General features: G+C 40.5%; 1 protein-coding gene across 1 annotated transcript in view; it reads right to left on the reverse strand.

Annotated features, from left to right (window-relative positions):
* The window catches only part of LOC133654328 (copine-9-like), a 249,625-nt gene that overhangs the window by 41,696 nt on the left and 181,155 nt on the right, over positions 1-26,774 (reverse strand). The window contains exon 10 of the mRNA XM_062054640.1: positions 17,029-17,133. Coding sequence (XP_061910624.1) covers positions 17,029-17,133 — 105 coding nt within the window. The remainder of the gene's footprint in view (positions 1-17,028; positions 17,134-26,774) is intronic.

Here is a 26,774-nt window from a genome sequence, read left to right on the forward strand (position 1 = left end):
TTTGAACAGAAATAGTTCATGCACATTCAGATGAATTCTTCAAAATGACAATTAAAAAATGTTTGGCCGGGGGCGGGGCTGTATATATGCGCACTAATTGACTGAAAGAGCACGCACTTGACGCGATGATGTCATGTTATCGATGGAAAAATGCATTTTTAGACAATATGATTTGCCTGAGCGGCTAGGAGACCCCGAGAGTAACAAGCGCTTGCCTTGTTGCCTTTCCATTAACAACAATAAATTAGTTTTTAGTATAAGTTTGCTGCTTTCAAGAAATGTCATGCCGAGTGCATATCATTATGTCAAGATAATGGCACTAGCATTTACTTATTTTAAAAATATTTTTCAACATATTGAGCAAAAAGGTCTCATATTCGTTTTTTCTACCAAGAAAAGTGCACTTGTTATTAGTGAGAATATACTTATTTGAAGGTATTTTTGGGTTTATTGAAGTTAGCTAATTTTACTTGTTTTGGAAAGTCATGACAAGCCGAATTTTCTTGTTCTATTGGCAGATAATTTTGCTTATTTCAAATAAATATAGTATATTTTTGTCTTGTTTTTGAACACTGACTTTTTGCAGTGCATTAAAATTCATTTGAAATTCATAATAGACACGACAAGGACGCATTTCAGTTTTAAGCTCCTAAAATTTGGCAAAGTCTTTCAAAGATGTGAGACAGGCCTGGATATTGAAACCCTTTTATTTAACTGTGACTACTAAAAAATATTTGGTCACACTTTAGTATGGGGAACATATTCTAAGTAACAACAACTTAATTTAGAGTTATTTGGTTAGGGTCAGGGTTAGAGGGTTAGGGTTATAATAAGACCATGCAGAATAAGGCATTACTAAGTACTTAATAATGTCTAATTAAGAGCCAATATGTTACTAATTTGCGTGTTAATAAGCAACTAATTAATGGTGAACATGTTCCCCATACTAAAGTGTTACCAAATATTTTATCTATACAGTAGTTGAATTATTGTATGATTATTTTGACGAAGAGTTTCTTTTTATTCATGATTTTATGCATCTGTAAAGCATTCTGAATTGCCTTGTTAATTATTATTATATTTATTACTACTAACAGTACTATTACTACTAATAATAAGTTAAAGTTAAAGTAGCAATGATAGTCACACACACACTAGGTGTGGCGAAATTATTCTCTGCATTTGACCCATCACCCTTGATCACCCCCTGGGGGGTGAGGGGAGAAGTGAGCAGCAGCGGTGGCCGCGCCCGGGAATAATTTTTTGGTGATTTAACCCCCAATTCCAACCCTTGATGCTGAGTGCCAAGCAGAAAGGTAATGGCTCCCATTTGTATAGTCTTTGGTATGATTCGGCCGGGGTTTGAACTCACAACCTACCCATCTCAGGGCTGTGCACTGCAAAAAGCCAGTGTTCAAAAACAAGAAAAAAAAATACAAAAATTAGAGTGTGGGACTCGAACCTGGGTAGGTATTTTTAACATTTTTGGGACTTTTGCCGACTTTTCCAACTTTTATCCCCCCTACACGTGGGACTCGGCTGGGTGTGTTATGGACGTTTTGGGCATCCCGGGACTTGCGCGGCCGGCGGCGGGACTTGTGGGACTCGAACCTGGGAAGGTATTTTGAACATTTTTGGGGACTTTTGACGACTTTTCTCACATTTTTATTTTTTTTTTAAATTAAATCAACATAAAAAACACAATATATACATTATATATCAATATAGATCAATACAGTCTGCAGGGATACAGTCTGTAAGCACACATATTTCTTTATGAAAAGAAAAAAAAAGAAGTTTTTTTTAAGTGTCATTGCTCAAAAAATAATAATAACTTAAAATCAATGCTGTTATGAGTTATGTTATGAGCTACAATCATTATATAATCTGAAATGTTCCACTTTAAAATGTTATTGGGGGAAAATATTGCATATTTTGAGTTTTTTCCATAAAAAAACAGAGTTTTCTTTGACAAAAAGGGCATACAACTTAAATCTTAAAAAAAAAAAAAGTTATATTGACAGATAGATTTAATGTTGATCTAGAGCAGGGGTCACCAACCTTTTTGAAAGCAAGAGCTACTTCTTGGGTAGTGATTAATGCGAAGGGCTACCAGTTTGATACACACTTAAATAAATTGCCAGAAATAGCCAATTTGCTCAATTTACCTTTAACTCTATGTTATTATTAATAATTAATGATATTTACACTTAATTGAACGGTTTAAAAGAGGAGAAAACACGAAAAAAATGACGATTAAATTTTGAAACATAGTTTATCTTCAATTTCGACTCTTTAAAATTCAAAATTCAACCGAAAAAAAGAAGAGAAAAACTTAAAAAAAAGAATTTATGGAACATCATTAGTCATTTTTCCTGATTAAGATTAATTTTTGAATTTTGATGACATGTTTTAAATAGGTTAAAATCCAATCTGCACTTTGTTAGAATATATAACAAATTGGACCAAGATATATTTCTAACAAAGACAAATCATTATTTCTTCTAGATTTTCCAGAACAAAAATGTTAAAAGAAATTCAAAAGACTTTGAAATAAGATTTAAATTTGATTCTACAGATTTTCTAGATTTGCCAGAATAATTGTTATGAATTTTAATCATAATAAGTTTGAAGAAATATTTCACAAATATTCTTCGTCGAAAAAACAGAAGCTAAAATGAAGAATTAAATTAAAATGTATTTATTATTCTTTACAATAAAAAACATTTTTTACTTGAACATTGATTTAAATTGTCAGGAAAGAAGAGGAAGGAATTTAAAAGGTAAAAAGGTATATGTGTTTAAAAATCCTGAAATCATTTTTAAGGTTGTATTTTTTCTCTAAAATTGTCTTTCTGAAAGTTATAAGAAGCAAAGTAAAAAAAATTATGAATTTATTTAAACAAGTGAAGACCAAGTCTTTAAAATATTTTCTTGGATTTTCAAATTCTATTTGAGTTTTGTCTCTCTTAGAAATAAAAATGTCAGGCAAAGCGAGACCAGCTTGCTAGTAAATAAATAACATTTAAAAAATAGAGTCAGCTCACTGGTAAGTGCTGCTATTTGAGCTATTTTTAGAACAGGCCGGCGGGCTACTCATCTGGTCCTTACGGGCTACCTGGTGCCCGCGGGCACCGCGTTGGTGACCCCTGATCTAGATATTTAAACTTTGAATAATAATAATAATACTACTAAATAATGACACATTTTTAATATATTTTTTTAACCTAAACTCTATGGCGTCCCCGGGATCAAGCCTGAGTGGAGGCCTAAATGTATATTTATTATACATTTATTATACATTATGCATTGTTTTTGTTTATTATACATATATAGCATTGTTTTAAAAAAAATAAAAATGATCAAAATGGCCCCCGCTTGCTTTGATTTTTCAGTGTGTGGCCCTCGATGGAAACAGTTTGGACACCCCTGCCTTAAAACAAGTAAAACATCAAATCTGCTTAGTGAGAAGAATGATCTTATCAGACAGAAAATAAGCAAATATCAGCCTTATTTGAGATATTTAATCGTACTTAGATTTCACTTTTTGCAATGTAGACACTCTAATACTAATGATAATAATAATATTAATATAAATAATAATAATAATAATATTATTACTGAAGTGAGTAAGCTGGAAGGCTTGACCTAGTACAAGTTTTGTGGTTTAAGAGTCTGCCAGGACTACACCCTCGACTGCAATTACACTTATAACTACTGTGTGAGCCACGGAAATGTGCCAGAGTGGGAGGTCAGAGCGAGAGCCGTGCTCATTTAGAAGGTGAGCATCCAGGTGAGCAATTATCGTCCTATCACCTGCCTGCCCAAGTCGTGGAAGCTGCTCACCTGAATAATGGGGAAGGAGCGGAAAAGAGCAAGCACTGCTCGCGGATGAGCAGAATGGCTGCAGGAAGGAATCACGCCGACAAAAACAAAAAAGCCCAGTTGCTTATACCGTAAATAAATCCTGAAGAATTGCCGGAGAAGGTTAACAAACGTGTCAATGACTTGGATCGACTACAAAAAGGCATTTGACATGGTCCCACATAACGTATTTTCCGGACCATAAGGCGCACCGGATTATAAGGCGCATTAAAGGCCTACTGAAAGCCACTACTAGCGACCACGCAGTCTGATAGTTTATATATCAATGATGACATCTTAACATTGCAACACATGCCAATACGGCCGGGTTAACTTATAAAGTGACATTTTAAATTTCCCGCCACACTTCCGGCTGAAAACGTTTCGATATGATGTTGTTTGCGCGTGACGTATCCGGAAACATTGTATCCAATACAAAAAAGCTCTGTTTTCATCTCAAAATTCCACAGTATTCTGGACATCTGTGTTGGTGAATCTTTTGCAATTTGTTTAATGAACAATGAAGACAGCAAAGAAGAAAGTTGTAGGTGGGATCGGTGTATTAGCGGCTGGCTGCAGCAACACAACCAGGAGGACTTTGACTTGGATAGCAGACGCGCTATCCGACGCTAGCCGTATTATATTTTTCAACATATTGAGCAAAAAGGTCTAATTTTTTTTTTTTTGGCAGATAATTTTGCTTTTGTAGAACCGACGGCATGGCGAAGTGTCCTTTATTTTAAAAAACTACACAATGCAGAATGAGACTCACTACAAAAGCAAAATGATCTGCCAATAGAAGAAGAACATTTAAAATAAGTATATTCTCACTAATAACAAGTGCACTTTTCTTGGTAGAAAAAAAAAAAAAGAGACCTTTTTGCTCAATATGTTGAAAAATATTCTTAAATGAAGTAAATGCTAGTGCCATTATCTTGACATCATGATATGTGTTTGGCATCATGTTATATTCTTGTCTTCATAAAAGAAAGGAATCTATATGTGTTAAACATGCTTGTATTATCATTAAATACCTTTAACTTGGTAACAAAAACCCCTCTTTCATAAATAGATCCATATTCTTGGAGAGACCACAGAGTGGATGCTTCAAGCGGTCTTAGTTGAGGTTGATAGCCTCTATGATTACCAAGAAGAGGACAAGTGAGGAGAAAGTCAAAAAGTGGAAGGAGAAGCCCTGCTTGGGGAGTTTGCACAACAAATGTAGCTGGAGAGGATTCTTGGAGATGGCTAAGAAAAAAGTTCCTTGAAAAAAGGAGACTGAAGGCTTGATCCTAGCTGCACAACAACAGACTCTAAGAACAGACAGAGCAGAGATAAGACCTCAGAGCCACCACTACATATTGTGTGGGAACTCCACTGAAACAGTCTGACATGTCCACAAAAAGAGTACAGAAAGCGCCATGACAAGGTGGCCCTGAGTTTTGTGCAGAAGGTATGATTTTTTTTTTAAAGGCCTACTGAAATGATTTTTTTGTATTTAAACGGGGATAGCAGATCCATTCTATGTGTCATACTTGATCATTTCGCGATATTGCCATATTTTTGCTGACAGGATTTAGTAGAGAACATCGACGATAAAGTTTGCAACTTTTGCTCGCTGCTAAAAACAGCCTTGCCTGTAGCGGAAGTAGCGTGACGTCACAGGTTGAAAGGCTCCTCACATTTCCACATTGTTTACACCAGCAGCGAGAGCGTTTAGGACCGAGAAAGCGACGATTACCCCATTAATTTGAGCCAGGATGAAAGATTCGTGGATGAGGAACGTGAGAGTGAAGGACTAGAGTGCAGTGCAGGACGTATCTTTTTTCGCTCTGACCGTAACTTAGGTACAAGCTGGCTCATTGGATTCCACACTCTCTCCTTTTTATATTGTGGATCACGGATTTGTATTTGAAACCACCTGGGATACTATATCCTCTTGAAAATGAGAGTCCAGAACGCCAAATGGACATTCACAGTGACTTTTATCTCCATGACAATACATCGTTGAAGCACTTTAGCTACGGAGATAACGTGATAGCATCGTGCTTGAATGCAGATAGAAACAAAATAAATAAGCACCTGACTGGAAGGATAGACAGCAGATCAACAATACTACTATCAGGAGACGCCGAACCAAACACTGGACATGTAACTACACGGTTAATGCTGTGCCGCCTGTCGAAGCCTAGCAATGCTGTTGCTAACGACGCCATTGAAGCTAACTTAGCTAAGGGACCTCACAGAGCTATGATAAAAACATTAGATATCCACCTATGCCAGTCCTCATCTGCTCATCAACACCCGTGCTCACCTGCGTTCCAGCGATCGATGTTGCGACGAAGGACTTCACCCGATCATCGATGCGGCCGGCGGCTAGCGTTGGATAGCGCGTCTGCTATCCATCTCAAAGTCCTCCCGGTTGTGTTGCTGCAGCCAGCCGCTAATACACCGATCCCCCCTACAACTTTCTTCTTTGCAGTCTTCATTGTTCATTAAACAAATTGCAAAAGATTCACCAACACAGATGTCCAGAATACTGTGGAATTTTGAGATGACAACAGAGCTTTTTGTATTGGATACAATGTGTCTGAATACTTGCGCTTCAACCATTGACGTCACGCGCATACGTCATCATACATAGACCTTTTCAAGCGGAAGTTTGCCGGGAAATGTAAAATGTCACTTTATAAGTTAACCCGGCCGTATTGGCATGTGTTGCAATGTTAAGATTTCATCATTGATATATAAACTATCAGACTGCGTGGTCGCTAGTAGTGGCTTTCAGTAGGCCTTTAAATTGTATTATTATTTTTATAGAGTGCTCAGAGAGTATGGGGTATCAGACTGTCTGATTGTGGCGGTCCGCTCCCTGTATGATCAGTGCCAGAGTTTGGTCCGCATTGCCGGCAGTAAGTCGGACACGTTTCCAGTGAGGGTTGGACTCCGCCAAGGCTGCCCTTTGTCACCCATTCTGTTCTGAACTTTTATGGACATTATTTCTAGGCGCAGTCAAGGCGTTGAGGGGATCTGGTTTGGTGGCTGCAGGATTAGGTCTCTGCTTTTTGCAGATGATGTGGTCCTGATGGCTTCATCTGGCCAGGATCTTCAGCTCTCACTGGATCGGTTCACGGCCGAGTGTGAAGCGACTGGGATGAGAATCAGCACCTCCAAGTCCGAGTCCATGGTTCTCGCCCGGTAAAGGGTGGAGTGTCATCTCCAGGTTGGGGAGGAGATCTTGCCCCAAGTGGAGGCGTTCAAGTACCTCGGAGTCTTGTTCACGAGTGTGGGAAGAGTGGATCGTGAGATCGACAGGCGGATCGGTGCGGCGTCTTCAGTAATGCGGACGCTGTATCGATCCGTTGTGGTAAAGAAGGAGCTGAGCCAGAAGGCAAAGCTCTCAATTTACTGGTTGATCTACGTTCCCATCCTCACCTATGGTCATGAGCTTTGGGTTATGACCGAAAGGACAAGATCACGGGCCGAAATGAGTTTCCTCCGCCAGGTGGCGGGTCTCTCCCTTATAGCTAGGGTGAGAAGCTCTGTCATCCGGGAGGAACTAGATGAGGTGGTTCGGGCATCTGCTCAGGATGCCACCCGAACGCCTCCCTAGGGAGGTGTTTAGGGCACGTCCAACCGGCAGGAGGCCACGGGGAAGACCCAGGACACGTTGGGAAGACTATGTCTGCCGGCTGGCCTGGGAACGCCTCAGGAACCCCCGGGAGGAGCTGGACGAAGTGGCTGGGAAGAGGGAAGTCTGGGCTTCTCTGCCTAGGCTGCTGCCCCCGCGACCCGACCTCGGATAAGCAGAAGAAAATGGATGAATGGATGGATGGATATTATTTTAATTTTATTTTTTTCCCAAGATGGCGCTGCTGTAGTGGCTGCTGGTGGCAGGAGCTCTGTGCTCTTGTGTCATCCTTTTGTGTTCCTGATGTTTCTCTGTGTTTATTTTTGCCTTTTGGTTCGGGACCCTTTTGGGACTTTAGGGTGGCACTTTCCTGACTTCTGAGGTGCTTTTTTGTGAACTTCTGGATCTGCCTCCCGGGAGCCTTTTGGCCAATTTAGACCCGCTGCTGGGTCTCTGCCACACCAGAGTCCGTTTGGAGAGACTGGAGGAGATGCGGGCGAAGAGCCTGGGCTGCGGAGCTGGCGCTGAGCACCGGGTCGGACAATCTTCACAGTGTCTCGGCTGAATGAGCAGGTATCGGACACCTCGGTCTCCTTGGATGCATCCTTGCTCATCCATGCGGACTGGACACTGGCCGAGAGTTGGTGGGCGGCCGATGGTGGAATCAACTCTCTTGGTTGCTTTGTTGGGTCTGCTCCTGTCTCTGGCCATGCTCCCCCCACCCCAGCAGACCATGGCGTGGAACACCGCAGAGGCCACCATAATGTATATGTCAGAATAATTGTATATAAGTTATCACACAACTCGTTTGCTATGAGTTCAGGTTGCCCTGCGTGAAGACAAAAGCTGTCTTTGATCTTATCCATCAAAAGACAGACCGCTTGTAAACCTCCACTGTGTGCGATGGAATGCGCCGTAGAGGTGTCGGTTTCTCAGTTCTTTGACAGCCACAGGACGGACCCGAAAATCTACAAAGCGGAGAGGGGGCAAACCTGACACCGCTCCAGGCACCTTTTTGTTTGAACTGTTTATGGCCCAGTGCAGCAGCTGTTTATGACCACCTCCCCTTAGAAGCTATGTAATCAGGAAATGCCCAAATAAATGATGAAGCGGGGAGCTTGTTTCTCAGAGCGGTGGGGTGACACTGTGCGAGGGTACAGTTCCACACACGCTCTCCTCATGAGCGAAATTGAATCCTGTCTCTGTTTGATTCCTTGCTTCTTGTCTTGTTTAATAGATAGTTTGGTGTTTGAACCTGACGGTATGTGTTTGTTTATTTGTTGTTTTACTTTTGTGGCTGTGTGTAGAAATGGTAGTTTGCATCATCTCTGCTCTATTAATGTCTTTAATGTCCTTAGTGTTCTTTGATGTTTCCCTCTTACACACATGTTTATTTGTGCTATTGCTATGAGGTTGTTTTCTCTCTCTCCTTGGCCTCAGTTTGGACCCCCTCTCCAGGGGCTCAGGCTTAGACTGATGTTTTTCTTTCTTCTCACTCCCCCCACAGCATTTACCTGTTTCTCACCTTTTTTGTAAGGGGCGCCTGAAGTTGGCAGACCCGTCAGCGATCCTGTTCTGTCTCCCTGTATTGTTTGTCAGATCTTGAAATTGATTGTGCTGAAAATCTTAATTTCCCCTCAGGGATTATTAAAGTATTTCTGATCCTGATTCGGATTCTGATATAGAATGTGCTGACAAATGGTATGATAATCAGCCATTGGCAGCGGCACAGAACGGGGTTATCAGAATCACCTGGGTCATGACCATCTGCGCAGATCACAATCGACCAGATATTACCCTCGTAGGAGGAGAAAATGATATCAGGATCAAACGTTGGAAGTCCAAAGAATCCGCAGAGCACCAAAAGTGAACATGATCGGTGCACTTGGAACCATTCCGAACAACGCTGAGACATGACGATGACATCATTGGAAGTGCAAAGATGGTAGCCGTCTATGGAACAACTCCTCTTTGCAAAAAAAGTGTTGTGTCAAAGCTGTAAGGAGGTAGCTGAGACATGACTTAGACCAGGACTGTCAAACCTAATAACAACTGCACTTTTCTTGGTAGGAAAAAAAAGAGACCTTTTTGCTCAATATGTTGCTGAAATGGTAGTGCCATTATCTCCACATAATGATATGCGCTTGGCATTACATGTCTTGAAAGCAGCAAACTAATACTAAAAACTAGTTTATTGTTGTTAATGGAAAGGCAACAAGGCTACTTGTTACTCTCGGGGTCTCCTAGCCGCTCAGGCAAATCATATTGTCTAAAAATGCATTTTTCCATGGATAACATGACATCATTGCGTCAAGTGCGTGCTCTTTCAGTCAATTAGTGCGCATATATACAGCCCGGCCCCCGGACAAAACATTTTTAATTGTCATTTGGAAGAATTCATCTGAATGTGCATGAACTATTTCTGTTTAAAATTGTTAGAAATGTTAAATGTTGAAATATGAACTGTCAGTTTACTGTACTGTGCTGACTGTACTACTATATGTGTTTTCTATTGTTTCATTGAAAATAAAACAGCAAAGTCCATTTGGCTGTCATCTGTTTTAATTATGAGACACAATTGTGTCAAAGTCATGATTTTTTTTTAATTTCATGCTTGAAATAAGAAATAATGACTTTAAAAAAGTAGTTTCCTACTTGTGAGTGTTGATGACACAGCTTTGCAACACTTGATATTCTAGTTTCAAGCATGTTTTACTCAATATAGCTCATCAAATCTCACCTGTAATATCTTACTGACATCATTTAGGAGCAAAACACTTAAAACAAGTAAAACACTCTAACATCAAATGTGCTTAGTGAGAAGAATGATCTTATCAGACAGAAAATAAGCAAATATCAGCCTTATTTGACATATTTCATCTTACTTAGATTTCACTTTTTGCAGTGATATGTTTATATTATTGTATTCTATTTCTGATTATTATTATTAATAATGTACTATTATTATATTTTTTGTTTATTTCTTTATTTAATTGATGTGTTTGCAAATACTATTTTGTTTTTCTGCTGTTTCTTTATTTTTTTTTGGGGGGGTGGGGGGGGGATATGGTTGGAATATAAGAAAGTATATATATTTTGACATTTAGGGCAGACAACAGATGTATGATATCTGGGTGGTATAGCTCAGTTGGTAGAGCGGCCGTGCCAGCAACTTGAGGGTTGCAGGTTCTAACCCTGCTTCCGCCAACCTAGTCACTGCCGTTGTGTCCTTGGGCAAGACACTTTGCCCACCTGCTCCCAGTGCCACCCACACTGCTTTAAACATGTACTTCAGATATTGGCTTTCACTATGTAAAGTGCTTTGAGTCACTAGAGAAAAGCGCTATATAAATATAAGTCACTTCACTTCACTTATGATGTATGTGAATATGATGTAATGGATAGGAATGTCTGATGCTGGATGTCAATAAAAATAAAAATTAAAAAACAAACACGAAAAAAAAACCAACAACGTAATGATTGGAACACTTTCAGAATGTGCTTCTTCTGTTTTGAAACAAAACATTCTGAAGATGTTTTTTTGTTTTGAAGTTATCGTGCCGTGATTTTACCAGTCCGCCCCACGTGGGAGTAGATTGTCCTCCATGTGCCCCCCCCCCCCCCCCCCCCCCCCCCCCGCCCCCCCATCTAAAGTGACTTTGACACCCCTGACTTAGACAGTAGAACAACAAAAGAATGGAGATAATTGCATATGAATACTTTGTACTATATTATCATTATTATGAATATTACTATTACTATTTTAAGTAGTAACAGTAGTGTTATTAATAATAATATTATTATCATCATTATCATTGTTGTTATTATTATCATTACTGTGTTCTCACTCTGTTGATATGATACACGTGTCTCAAGTTAAAAACCAAAACAACCTCAAACAAAAGCAAAAGCTTAAATTACAGTTTGACTAATTGGGCTTCTGTGCACAATTTGATCTGGCAACAAGAAGCCAGATAAAATATGTACAAACCTCGTTTCCATATGAGTTGGGAAATGGTGTTAGATGTAAATATAAACAGAATACAATGATTTGCAAATCCTTTTCAAGCCATATTCAGTTGAATATGCTACAAAGACAACACATTTCATGTTCAAACTCATAAACTTAGAATTAACTTAGAATTTCATGGCTGCAACACGTGCCAAAGTACCGTAATTTCCGGACTATAAGCCGCTACTTTTTCCCCTCGTTCTGGTCCCTGCGGCTTATACAAGGGTGCGGCTTATACAAGGGTGCGGCTTATTTACGGCCTGTTCTTCTCCGACACCGACGAAGAGGATTTGGGTGGTTTTAGTACGCAGGAGGAAGACGATGACACAATGATTAAAGACTGACTTTTCATATACCGGTAGGCTGGTTATTTTGATAACGTACAGGCGAGCACTTTGTGTTACTTTGCACCGTTATATTATTTGTACTCTGCACGAATTCTGTTCGCCATGTCAAAGATGTGAAAGTTTGATTGAATGATTTAAAGATTTATTGTTAATAAATGGGACGTTTTGCGTTCCCAAACAGTCATCTCTGTCCCGACAATCCCCTCCGTGGTAGCAGGAACCCCTATATACTACGCTAATTACACATCAAAACCCTGCGGCTTATAGTCGGGTGCGGCTTATATATGGAGCAATCTGTATTTTCCCCTAAATTTAGCTGGTGCGGCTTATAGTCAGGTGAGGCTTATAGTCCGGAAATTACGGTAGTTGGGAAAGGGCATGTTCACCACTGTGTTACATGGCCTTTCCTTTTAACAACACTCAGTAAAGGTTTGGGAAGTGAGGAGACACATTTTTGAAGTGGAATTCTTTCCCATTCTTGCTTGATGTACAGCTTAAGTTGTTCAACAGTCCGGGGGTCTCCCTTCTGCTATTTTAGGTGCCACACATTTTCAATGTCTGGACTACAGGCAGGCCAGTCTAGTACCCGCACTCTTTTACTATGAAGCCACGTTGATGTAACACGTGGCTTGGCATTGTCTTGCTGAAATAAGCAGGGGCGTCCATGGTAACGTTGCTTGGATGGCAACATATGTTGCTCCAAAAGCTGTATGTACCTTTCAGCATTAATGGTGCCTTCACAGATGTGTAAGTTACCCATGTCTTGGCCACTAATACACCCCCATACCATCACACATGCTGCCTTTTACACTTTGCGCCTAGAACAATCCGGATGGTTCTTTTCCTCTTTGGTCCGGAGGACACGACGTCCACAGTTTCCAAAAACAATTTGAAATGTGGACTCGTCAGACCACAGAACACTTTTCCACTTTGTATCAGTCCATCTTAGATGAGCTCAGGCCCAGCGAAGCCGAAGGCGTTTCTGGGTGTTGTTGATAAAACGGTTTTCGCCTTGCATAGGAGAGTTTTAACTTGCACTTACAGATGTAGCGACCAACTGTAGTTACTGACAGTGGGTTTCTGAAGTGTTCCATGTGGTGATATCCTTTACACACTGATGTGGCTTGTTGATGCAGTACAGCCTGAGGGATGGAAGGTCACGGGCTTAGCTGCTTACGTGCAGTGATTTCTCCACATTCTCTGAACCCTTTGATGATATTACGGAGCGTAGATGGTGAAATCCCTCAATTCCTTGCAATAGCTGCTTGAGAAAGGTTGTTCTTAAACTGTTCAACAATTTGCTCAGGCATTTGTTGACAAAGTGGTGACCCTCGCCCCATCCTTGTTTGTGAATGACTGAGCATTTCATAGAATCTACTTTTATACCCAATCATGGCACCCACCTGTTCCCAATTAGCCTGTTCACCTGTGGGATGTTCCAAATAAGTGTTTGATGAGCATTCCTCAACTTTATCAGTATTTATTGCCACCTTTCACAACTTCTTTGTCACGTGTTGCTGCCATCAAATTATAAAGTTAATGATTATTTGCACAAAAAAAAAAGTTTATGAGTTTGAACATGAAATATGTTGTCTTTGTAGCATATTCAACTGAATATGGCTTGAAAAGGATTTGCAAATCATTGTATTCTGTTTATATTTACATCTAACACCATTTCCCAACTCATATGGAAACGGGGTTTGTATAAATCACAGCAATTTTGTTCATCTGCAACTGCCAGACAAAAAAAAAAAAAAGAACTTCTAATTTCAGATTGTTTTAAATGAGTGACCTGCTGTCGATTATGAAATGCATGTGTAAATGTTATTGATTAGTTATGTTTCCCAATGAATTGTTCAGTTGAAGTACATTTTAGTGTCTCAGCAGGACAAGCAGATGATGAATGCATTCATGCACTTACAAAAAAAAAAGGTCTTTGGTAAATGTCCAATTTCAGCAGGATGATACGACTCACTCATTGCACATCTTGACATTTTATTTCAGTCTCGTACGGAGAGCGCTGGAGTCTCATGAGGACATGAAATGTAACTCTCGCCTGCAGGTTTGGAAACTCTCCTGAGTCTCTGCCGTCTCAGCTATGCTGGCTAGCAGGAGAGCTGCGCCATGTTTACAACAAATGAGGAAAGATTGGCATCACCTCGTACGGCACAAGGTCAGGATGCTCTCACACCTGCCATGCCACAAATCCTCACCTCCACTATGTTTCTGCCAAGTATCATTATCACTGGAGGTTGGCGGAGCCATACATATAGACCGGAGGTCAGCAACCCGGGACGCTAGAGCCACAGGCTCAACTAGTGGCTCCCTGGACTTCTTTCACAGATGTGTGAAAATAGAAAAACATGAAGAAAAATGTTTATTTTTTGTTTTAAAATATGACACAAACCTTCCTAATTGTTGGAAATCCCACCGTTTACATTCAATTTGTATTTGGCAAACACCGTTTCGCCCTACTCGTTTCAGCGACCCTTGAACTCACCGTAGTTTGTTTGCATGCACAACTTTCTCCGACGCTGCCACAGAAGAAGGACGTGTTTTTATGCCACTCCTTCTTTGTCTCATTTTGTCCACCAAATGTTGTATGCTGTGCGTGAATGCGCAAAAGCCAAGCTTTGTTGATACTGCTGACTTGTCGGAGTGCTAATCAGACATGTTTGATGCTAACATGCTATTTAGGCTAGCTGGATGTACATGTTGCATCATTCTGCCTCGTTTGTAGCTATATTTGAGCTCATTTAATTCCCTTTATTTATGTCCTCTGTGTATTTAATTTATATGTACATGTCTTATGACACATGATCTGTTTTTAATATCGGCTGCAGTTCTGTTTGTGTGCCGTGTTGTTCCAGACTACAGCAAATGTTACCCAGCTCGCAACGATTGTAATACATCCACTAGAAGAAGACAGCCTGAACCAGTCATTTCCACAAGTTATCTCATCCTGTGAGAAGTCTCCATTTTACTAATGACTTTGAATGTTGCAAACATGTGTAGAATAACAAATAAAATACAGCATTTCTGCCAACGAAGATTTGTGTCTGCCTTAGATAGTAGGCTAATATAACTAATATAGACACTTACATCATGTGTTGTCTTCATTATAACACTTATATAAGACTTTTAAAGTCATTTTGATAGTAGGCTAATATAGCTAATATAGACACTTACATCATGTGTTGCCTTCATTATAACACTTATATAAGACTTTTAAAGTCATTTTGATAGTAGGCTAATATAGCTAATATAGACACTTACATCATGTGTTGCCTTCATTATAACACTTATATAAGACTTTTAAAGTCATTTTGATAGTAGGCTAATATAACTAATATAGACACTTACATCATGTGTTGCCTTCATTATAACACTTATATAAGACTTTTAAAGTCATTTTGATAGTAGGCTAATATAGCTAATATAGACACTTACATCATGTGTTGCCTTCATTATAACACTTATATAAAACTTTTAAAGTCATTTTGATAGTAGGCTAATATAGCTAATATAGACACTTACATCATGTGTTGTCTTCATTATAACACTTATATAAGACTTTTAAAGTCATTTTGATAGTAGGCTAATATAGCTAATATAGACACTTACATCATGTGTTGTCTTCATTATAACACTTATATAAGACTTTTAAAGTCATTTTGATAGTAGGCTAATATAACTAATATAGACACTTACATCATGTGTTGCCTTCATTATAACACTTATATAAGACTTTTAAATTCATTTTGATAGTAGGCTAATATAGCTAATATAGACACTTACATCATGTGTTGTCTTCATTATAACACTTATATAAGACTTTTAAAGTCATTTTGATAGTAGGCTAATATAGCTAATATAGACACTTAAATATTGTGTTGTCTTCATTATAACACTTATATAAGACTTTTAAAGTCATTTTGATAGTAGGCTAATATAACTAATATAGACACTTACATCATGTGTTGTCTTCATTATAACACTTATATAAGACTTTTAAAGTCATTTTGATAGTAGGCTAATATAGCTAATATAGACACTTACATCATGTGTTGTCTTCATTATAACACTTATATAAGACTTTTAAAGTCATTTTGATAGTAGGCTAATATAGCTAATATAGACACTTACATCATGTGTTGTCTTCATTATAACACTTATATAAGACTTTTAAAGTCATTTTGATAGTAGGCTAATATAGCTAATATAGACACTTACATCATGTGTTGCCTTCATTATAACACTTATATAAGACTTTTAAAGTCATTTTGATAGTAGGCTATTATAGCTAATATAGACACTTACATCATGTGTTGCCTTCATTATAACACTTATATAAGACTTTTAGTTTTTTGCGGCTCCAGACAGATTTTTGGTTGTTGTATTTTTGGTCCAATATGACTCTTTCAACATTTTGGGTTGCTGACCCCTGTTACAGACGGTAACAATACCAAGTATAGTATCAGTATATGGTTGATATATCCATATCGTTTTTAAGTAGTTTTTGTTATTGTTTACAAACTCAAGAAACACCACCCTGGATACAGGTGGGCTTTGGGGCCAAATCCAAAAGGGTTTAAATCAGGATCAATAGTAGGGCATCATCTAAATATGTATGGACAATGTTCATGCCTTCCTGTGTTTTGGTCTGATTTTAATTGTGAAAAGAAATCCAAGAAAATTGCATTAAAAAAGTGCAGTATCTTTTCTTTATTTATTTACGGGCCAGAGTATGGAATGGCAAGAGTGAAGGCAAGCCTATAATTCCGGCTTCAGGGCTTTTTGGGATGTAACACCGTGCTCTTATTCCCTCAAGGGCGAGCTCAGCGAGACGCGAGCCCCTGGAGGACGGTAAGTATATGCGGAGTGCACCTGCCTGCAAGTGGCCGCCACATCTGCTCAGCGCGGTGGGAAGGTGAGGGTAATGCAGACTGTCGTTTGGGAGCAGAGTCGGTCTCAATAACACCAGCGCTGGTCCCCGGGACACCATGACCGACTGCTGGCATTATTCTGACCGCCCCGGCAACAGGTGATGTCATCGCCTCCATTTAGAATGCCTTGCATAAGCGGCGAATGACGGACGCGAGGAATGCATGCATGATGGAAACATCCAGGCGGTTTTATGCATTTATGCGAGATTCTGACGGCTCTTTCCTGACCTGTCGTAGTCGCCGTTGCAGAGAGCTCGAACGGGGATGGTGAAGGACTGCCATGCCGGGTTCAACGTGTTCTTGATCACTTCTGTTTTATGGCAGATGGTGAACCTGGTGGCAGAGTAGCACACTGACTAAGGACAAAGCTCATTGGACGATAGACCGCATGACATTAAAGGCCTACTGAAATGAAACGGGGGATAGCAGATCCATTCTATGTGTCATACTTGATCATTTCGCGATATTACCATATTTTTGCTGAAAGGATTTAGTAGAGAACATCGACGATAAAGTTTGCAACTTTTGGTCGCTGCTAAAAAAAAGCCTTGCCTGTAGCGGAAGTAGCGTGACATCACAGGTTGTGGAGCTCCTCACATTTCCACATTGTTTACACCAGCAGCGAGAGAGATTCGGACCGAGAAAGTGACGATTACCCCATTAATTTGAGCCAGGATGAAAGATTTGTGGATGAGGAACGTGAGAGTGAAGGACTAGAGTGCAGTGCAGGACGTATCTTTTTTCGCTCTGACCGTAACTTAGGTACAAGCTGGCTCATTGGATTCCACACTCTCTCCTTTTTCTATTGTGGATCACAGATTTGTATTTGAAACCACCTGGGATACTATATCCTCTTGAAAATGAGAGTCCAGAACGCCAAATGGACATTCACAGTGACTTTTATCTCCACGACAATACATCGGCGAAGCACTTTAGTTACAGAGCTAACGTGATAGCATCGGGCTTAAATGCAGATAGAAACAGACGAAATAAACCCCTGACTGGAAGGATAGACAGAAGATCAACAATACTATTAAACCATGGACATGTAACTACACGGTTAATGCTTTCCAGGCTGGCGAAGCTTAACAATGCTGTTGCTAACGACGCCATTGAAGCTAACTTAGCTACAGGACCTCGTCAGAGCTATGATAAAAACATTAGCGCTCCACCTATGCCAGCCCTCATCTGCTCATCAACACCCGTGCTGACCTGCGTTCCAGCGATCGATGGCGCGATGAAGGACTTCACCCGATCATCGGTGCGGTCGGCGGCTAGCGTCGGATAGCGCGTCTGCTATCCAAGTCAAAGTCCTCCTGGTTGTGTTGCTGCAGCCAGCCGCTAATACACCGATCCCACCTACAGCTTTCTTCTTTGCAGTCTCCATTGTTCATTAAACAAATTGCAAAAGATTCACCAACACAGATGTCCAGAATACTGTGGAATTTTGAGATGTAAACAGAGCTTTTTTGTATTGGATTCAATGGTGTGTCAATACTTCCGTTTCAACCATCGACGTCACGCGCATACGTCATCATACATAGACCTTTTCAACCGGAAGTTTAGCGGGAAATTTAAAATGTCACTTTATAAGTTAACCCGGCCGTATTGGCATGTGTTGCAATGTTAAGATTTCATCATTGATATATAAACTATCAGACTGCGTGGTCGCTAGTAGTGGCTTTCAGTAGGCCTTTAAGTTTCAGAGTAATACGGAACGAGGCTACACCGGAGGAACCTGAGGAGATGGTTTCGAACATACCGTACCTAATGGCGTTGCATTGGAATGTATCACATTTTGTACATTTGCACAATTCAACACGTTCAAACAAGAGTGGGAGAGTGCCAGTGGTTTGCAAGGCCTTCTGTGCAGGCCTAAACACAAACCTAAACTTATTTAAAACTTAATTTTTACTATTTGCTCAATGAAATTGTATTAATTTGCTCCCAAAGGTCTATTGCCTGGTTTTGAATGGTCTCAGGTCCAGCTCATTTAACCCTTGTGTAATGTTCATATTGTTGTTACTCAGCCAGCGTTTGTGGGTCTGATGGACCCCTTGCATTTTGTGGCTCTTAATGCCTCACAATCAAACACTTGTATGTTAAAATACTGAACAGATGTTTACCTTATACCAATAAACATCTGTTCAGTATTTTAACATAAAAGTGTTTGATTGTGAGGCATTAAAAACCACAAAATGCAACGGGTCCATCAGACCCACAAACACTGGCTGAGTAACAACAATATGAACATTGCACGGAAAATGTATCTGCCAGTTTGTGCATCCCACAGGGATTCTTCTTTTGTGTTTCTGCACCTGCGCTTCCCACACAAGGTTGCAACATTGTTTGTCAACACTGTCTGCTCTCATTTTCTCACACATTTGACCCTCTGATGTTCTGTGTACCTACACTCTGTCCTCCTCCTGTCTAGGCCTGCTGGGTGTGTGTATCTGTGTGTGTGTGTGTGTGTGTGTGTGTGTGTGTGTGTGTGTGTGTGTGTGTGGTACACAGAACATCAATTTCCACACTTCTATTAGCCCCGGGTCCAGTGGACCCGGACATCTTATATGTAATATAAATGTGTAGGGGGGGGTGTATGGTGTGTGGTCATTAAATATGTATTCTGATATATGTTCTTCACAGAAAATGAGCCAAAGTCAGTGAGTCTCAGTTTGAAAAATGAATTAATTGTATAATTTTGCTTTTAATAAAAAAATGTAAACGGGTCCCACAGACCCGAACACCACACGAGGTGTTCGGGTCTGTGCAAAGTACCACTGACAGTCACACACACACTCGGTGTGGTGAAAATACTTGTTCAACCCCCTGGGAGGTGAGGTGGCCTAGTGGTTCGATTGTCCGCCCTGAGATTGGTAGGTCGTGAGTTCAAACCCCAACGATCCCAATCATTGGTCCTTTAACTTGAATTCCAAGCCTTGATGCTGAGTGCCAAGCAGGGAGGTAATGGCTCCCATTTTTATAGTCTTTGGTATGACTCGGCCGGGGTTTGAACTCACGACCTACTATACCAGGGGTCGGCAACCCGCGGCTCCGGAGCCGCATGCGGCTCTTTGACCACTCTGATGCGGCTCAGCTGCATACTTGCCGGGTTTCAGTGCCTCTCCCGGGGCCAACATTCGCCGATTTTCCACCGGACAACAATATTGAGGGCGTGCCGTGATGGCACTGCCTTTAACGTCCTCTACAACATATCGTCGCGTCCGCTTTTACACCATGTTAGCGTGCCGGCTCGGTCACATGTAGTATACGGACTTTGTTTTCTCACGTAAGTGACTGCAAAGGCATACTACTTGGTCAACAGCCATACAGGTCACACTGAGGGTTGTGATATAAACAACTTTAACACTCTTACTAATATGCGCCACACTGTGAACCCACACCAAACAAGAATGACAAACACATTTCGGGAGAACATCCGCACTGGAACACAACATAAACACAACAGAACAAATACCCAGAATCCCATGCATCCCTAACTCTTTCGGGCAACATTATACACCCACGCTACCACCAAACTCCGCCCACCCCGTGCGTCGGTTGAGGTGGGCGGGGGTGTAAAGAGTTAGGGATGCATGGGATTCTGGGTATTTGTTGTGTTGTGTTTATGTTGTGTTACGGTGCGGATGTTCTCCCGAAATGTGTTTGTCATTCTTGTTTGGTGTGGGTTCACAGTGTGGCGTATATTAGTAAGAGTGTTAAAGTTGTTTAAATGGGCACCCTCAGTGTGACCTGTATGGCTGTTGAACAAGTATGCCTTGCAGTCACTTGAATGTGTCTGTAGAAGCCGTATACAACATGTGACTGGGCTTGCACGCTGTTTGTAAAGATTGTAGAGGGCGCTAAAGGCAGTGCCGTCATAGTATGCCCTTATTATTGTTGTTTGGGTGAAAATCAGCAGACATTAGATAGAATAGTTGCTCTGAAATTCGGGAGTCTCCCGGTAAAATTGGATGGTTTGGCAAGTGTGATGCTGTCAAGCGGCATTCATATAAAACTCGCGGGTCGCACTAACATTACATTTTCATATTAAGGTGCGGGCCGCGGGTCTTAGACCCCTGGGGCCGTACTTATCAAGCTTCTTAGAATGACTCCTAAGAAGTCTGCTAAGAGTTGACTTAAGAGTAAATACATTCTTGGCTGAAAGCTGCACTTAAAAGTTAGTTATCAAGCGTCTTACTCACACTTTCAGCGAAGTGTAGGACTGAATCTTAAGTGTCACACTCAGAGCTGAATTACGACATTACTATGTGCCGTAAACGCAATTTTAGGTGACGTCATTTCTGTGTCCATAGAAATGACCAATCACGGAAGGGAATCCGTTGTCTGAGAATAAAGAAATATCTTGGAAATATTGAAGTGGACAATGGGAGTGTATATTTTGACAATAAACTACAAAATAATACAAAACAAACTAGTCCCCGCCGGCACTCACGCTACCGCTCCCTCTCTTCTCTCGCCCACACACTCACTGACGTCACTCACCTCACGGCCACACACATACGCTACTGTCATAACATTTTCTTTCCAATTCATTAATTAGGCAACTAATTTGAAACTGGTGTGGGTGGCTCTATATATACTAGCCCACTGCAGACACATGCAGAAATCAACAAGGAATCGAAAAGTATTAAATCTGTGACAAAAAGAATACCCGCTCTGTCTAAACGATACCGTTTGATCAGCTGCTCGTCATCAAAAAAAACCAAACATTGTTCCGCTCCCTGAATGTTCGCGCACGTCTCTCTCGCCTCAGTGCCATCCCCTGCTGGCAACTCCTAACCACTTAAGACACCTCTGAAGGTCTCTTAAATATCGTGGAGAGTAGGAGTGATTCTTAGACTTAAGAACGTTGATAAAAAGCTTTTATTCTTAAGTTTGAGAGTAGGACTAAATTTTGCAAATTCTCAGGACTTAAGTGTAAAATGGCACTCTAAGAAGCTTGATAAATACGGCCCCTGGTTTATACATAGCACTAAGCAAAAATAAACTTTGTATGCAGTGTTATTTCATTTTAAATTTCAAAAGAGTTTTGTGGCTCCCATTGTTTTCTTTATTTTGTGAAACGGGTCAAATTGGCTCTTTGAGTGGTAAAGGTTGCCGACCCCTGTACTATACCCACGGTGGTCAAGCCAGGTCTGTTCTCAGGGTAGTTGGCGCCGTTTAGCCTTTCCCAAAGAAAAATGCCCCTACGCCTGCGTTGTTTTCCGGCTGTACGACCCGGTCAAATCGCCAAAAGGACAAACGTTTCTTTACAGTTCGCCGAGAGGTCATCAAGACGGGCGGAAGAGTTCAAGATTTTACCAAAGACAACGACAAAAGTGGCTAGCACTCCAGTAGGAGGGAGCGGAGTCAAAAACCGCACAAGTTTGCAGTGACCGCTCATTTAAAGGTTTGTTTGATATACAGTACAGGCCAAAAGTTTGGACACACCTTCTTCTCATTCAATGCGTTTTCTTTATTTTCATGACTATTTACATTGTAGATTGTCACATCAAAACTATGAATGAACACATGTGGAGTTATGTACTTAACAAAAAATAAATAAATAACTGAAAACACATTTTATATTCTAGTTTCTTCAAAATAGCCACCCTTTGCTCTGATGACCGCTCTGCACACTCTTGGCATTCTCTCCATGAGCTTCGAGCACACCTGTGAAGTGAAAACCATTTCAAGTGACTACCTCTTGAAGCTCATGGAGAAAATGCCAAGAGTTGGCGAAGCAGGGATCAGAGCAAAGGGTGGCTATTTTGAAGAAACTAGAATACAACACATGTTTTCAGTTATTTTAAATTGTTTTTGTTAAGTACATAACTCTGACATGTGTTCATTCATAGTTTTGATGTGACAATATTGGGGTTGCAAAGGGGTGGAAAGTTTTCGGTAAATTTCCGGAAACTTTCCGGAAATTTACCACGGGAAGTTAAGCTCGGGAAGTTTGGAAATATTGACCATTTTTTGATTATTCAAAGTTGGACACCGTCCATGGGAATTCATGGGAATATATGGGAATGAATGGGGACTTACAATAATGATATATTATTGGGCACTTGTCTATATGCTGCTGCATCTTTGTGGCATACCTGACGTAGCTCTTTGCACAGTATTTGCAAATGTACACCGCCTTTTCGCCTACATTGGTTGGGGTGAAATGTCTCCACACATCAGATGGTGTACGTGGCATTATTCTGTTTGTATTAATTTATTCTTGTAAAACACTAATGCAATGCCACACACAGATATAAATAGCCAGCTAAACAATTGGAGTAGTCTTTAAAAATATTTGACTGATGGACAAATGAATAGAAATAGGCTAGATGAATAAATGAACATGCTAAATCAAACTATAAGCTACATTCTTGTACGACAACAGAATGGCTAGCAGAACAGAAGGCAGAGGAAACTACACCTTTTGATTTAGTATTTGCTAGTTGAACTTTACACATCACAAAAAAGGTCAATTGGGATCGCTAACGTTGTTAGCATAAATGAATGGGATTTAACATAGATACAATTAGCATCACAGCTAACGGAGAAATATTTTCGGTTCATTATGAGACTGTGGTGGTACATAAACCTAGCTAGCTAGAGATATCGACCCAAAATAATTGAACAAGTACAGGAACAGCTAGCTAGCTTGAGTGGAAGTCTGCTGGAGTAGTCTACAGTCATACAGTAACAAGCAATTACACCTCTATTACACTTAAATACCATAGATCAAATATATTTACTACATCAACACTTACCTGACTGGATGAAGTCCTCGGGCTCAAATACTAGTGTGGCCTCAATAGCCCTGCTGTAGTGTGTTGCATGCTGGGAATTATCTGTGCATGTGATGGAAGAATGCACTGCACATGTGACTGAGGAATGCACTGTGTAGGGTTGAAATTCTACTGAATTTGCATTAAATCAGGTTGTTTTAGCTAATAATCATGCTGCAAGATCTAGCATGTTGCATTCAATGTTTATTCCCATTAAAGGCCTACTGAAAGCCACTACTAGCGACCACGCAGTCTGATAGTTTATATATCAATGATGACATCTTAACATTGTGACACATGCCAATACGGCCGGGTTAACTTATAAAGTGACATTTTAAATTTCCCGCTAAACTTCCGGTTTAAAACGTCTAGATATGATGACGTATGCGCGTGACGTTAACGGTTGATACGGAAGTATTCGGACCCATTGAATCCAATACAAAAAAGCTCTGTTTTCATCGCAAAATTCCACAGTATTCTGGACATCTGTGTTGGTGAATCTTTTGCAATTTGTTTAATGAACAATGAAGACTGCAAAGAAGAAAGTTGTAGGTGGGATCGGTGTATTAGCGGCTGGCTGCAGCAACACAACCAGGAAGACAGAGATGGATAGCAGACGCGTTAGCCGCGGAACTCACCTTAACTTCTTCCGTCTCACCGACCGCATCTGTGATCGGGTGAAGTCCTTTGTCATTTCGTCGATCGCTGGAACGCAGGTGAGCACGGGTGTTGATGAGCAGATGACAGCTGGCTGGCGTAGGTGGATAGCTAATGTATTTGGCATAGCTCTGTGAGGTCCCGTTGCTAAGTTAGCTTCAATGGCGTCGTTAGCAACAACATTGTTAAGCATCGCCAGGCTGGAAAGCATTAACCGTGTAGTTACATGTCCATGGTTTAATAGTATTGTTGATCTTATATAATAATGATAAATGGGTTATACTTGTATAGCGCTTTTCTACCTTCAAGGTACTCAAAGCACTTTGACAGTATTTCCACATTCACCCATTCACACACACATTCACACACTGATGGAGGGAGCTGCCATGCAAGGCGCTACCAACACCCATCAGGAGCAAGGGTGAAGTGTCTGGCCCAAGGACACAACAGACGTGACTAGGATGGTAGAAGGTGGGGATTGAACCCCAGTAACCAGCAACACTCCGATTGCTGGCACAGCCACTCTACCAACTTCGCCACGCCGTCCCCTGTCTATCCTTCCAGTCAGGGATTTATTTATTTAGTTTCTATCTGCATTTGAGCCAGATGCTATCACGTTAGCTCAGTAGCTAAAGAGCTTCGCCGATGTATTGTCGTGGAGATAAAAGTCACTGTGAATGTCCATTTGGCGTTCTGGACTCTCATTTTCAAGAGGATATAGTATCCCAGGTGGTTTCAAATACAAATCCGTGATCCACAATAGAAAAAGGAGAGAGTGTGGAATCCAATGAGCCAGCTTGTACCTAAGTTACGGTCAGAGCGAAAAAAGATATGTTTGCACTGCATTCAAGTCCGTCACTCTAACGTTCCTCATCCACGAATCTTTCATCCTCGCTCAAATTAATGGGGTAATCGTCGCTTTCTTGGTCCGAATTGTTTTAGCTGCGTTGAAAACAATAGGAAAATATGAGGAAGCGAACAACCGACTACGTCACGCTACTTCCGGTAGGGGCAAGGCTTTTTTTTATCAGAGACCAAAAGTTGCGAACTTTATCGTTGTTGTTCTATACGAAATCCTTTCAGCAAAAATATGGCAATATCGCGAAATGATCAAGTATGACACATAGAATGGATCTGCTATCCCCGTTTAAATAAAAAAAAAATCATTTCAGTAGGCCTTTAATTTCCCATTAATTTCCCATTATTTCCCATTAATTCCTGTTAATTCCAATATATTCCCGTTAATTCCCATGGAAAGTTTCCAACTTTGAATATTCCCGGAATTTTGCAACCCTAGACAATCAATAATGTAAATAGTTGTGAAAATAAAGAAAACACATTGAAAGAGAAGGTGTGTCTAAACTCTTGGCCTGTACTGTACATTTAATATACTTTACTCATTTAGTATTTCCAGTTGAAGTATCATCTTGATATCTGTATTGTAATTTTTCAATTTGTTTTAATTGTTTGAGTTCCTTTCTCAATTCATTCAATACTTTTACTCCACATATTCGAGAGATACTAACAGATCCATTGTATGACAAAACAAAACATGCTCAAATCGACCATTACATAGCATGTCTGCCTTTCATCCGCAGAGTTCGAAAGTTTCCGAAACAGTTCATGGTGAAGAAACTTTCCGTTCAAAAAGGTTTGACTGTCTGCGAATCACAGGACGGTTTGAAATGAGCTCATAAATTCTCAAAAGGATTTGATCCAGATCAGGAAGTGCAGTCAGATCATTATTATGATCATCCAGGCCTTTGTTGCTATAAGCAGTGGAGTGCTTTGATGCTTGTGATGGAGCGTAGACCTGCATAGAGATGGTGACTGTCTTCCTTAAGGCTGGCAAGGTTCCTTGAGGACACGCTTCCTCTTGTAGCGATGGATGTATTCACTGACTGTAAGCTTTTATTGACGGTCTATCTGCAATCTAACAAGGTTTAACTGGGTCATCCCTAATGAGTTCTTCAAGACTTACAGCACACTTGTTGGTGATCCAGACTCATGCTCATTCATAAACTCGTGTTTCCACAATGCCTCGGAATTCTCTGATGACGCCTACTGGCTGAAAAAAAGTTACTTATAATTCCCTTTACAGTCCTACCTCGCCAGATCTCACTTCGTATATTGCGGCTTCAAAGATTGCAGTTTAACATATTAAGTAAAAAAATAGAATTAAAGCATATTTTACATATTTTGGCCTGAAATCCAGGTTAAAGGCTAACACTGCTAACAACAACACGGTGGATAATCTTGAGGCTATTGCGACAATCAAGATAACCGACTTGTTGAAGCACCTCATCAATAACACATCTCCACATTGGTGACTAGGGTTGTATCGATTGATCCATTTATATTCCTAAATTTCAAGTATATTGATCAGTCCTTGGCAAGTTGGCCTTCCAGAAGATAGGTAGCGATCCAACATTGATTTAAAAGACAATATATCAATACTAGGAAAAACAACACCTGGGATTTAAGAACGGCAGACTTTATATGAAGGCTGGCACTTTGCCAGTCTGTGGC

The sequence above is a fragment of the Entelurus aequoreus genome, linkage group LG07, assembly GCF_033978785.1.
Source record: "Entelurus aequoreus isolate RoL-2023_Sb linkage group LG07, RoL_Eaeq_v1.1, whole genome shotgun sequence".
In the NCBI taxonomy this organism is placed as follows: domain Eukaryota; kingdom Metazoa; phylum Chordata; class Actinopteri; order Syngnathiformes; family Syngnathidae; genus Entelurus; species Entelurus aequoreus.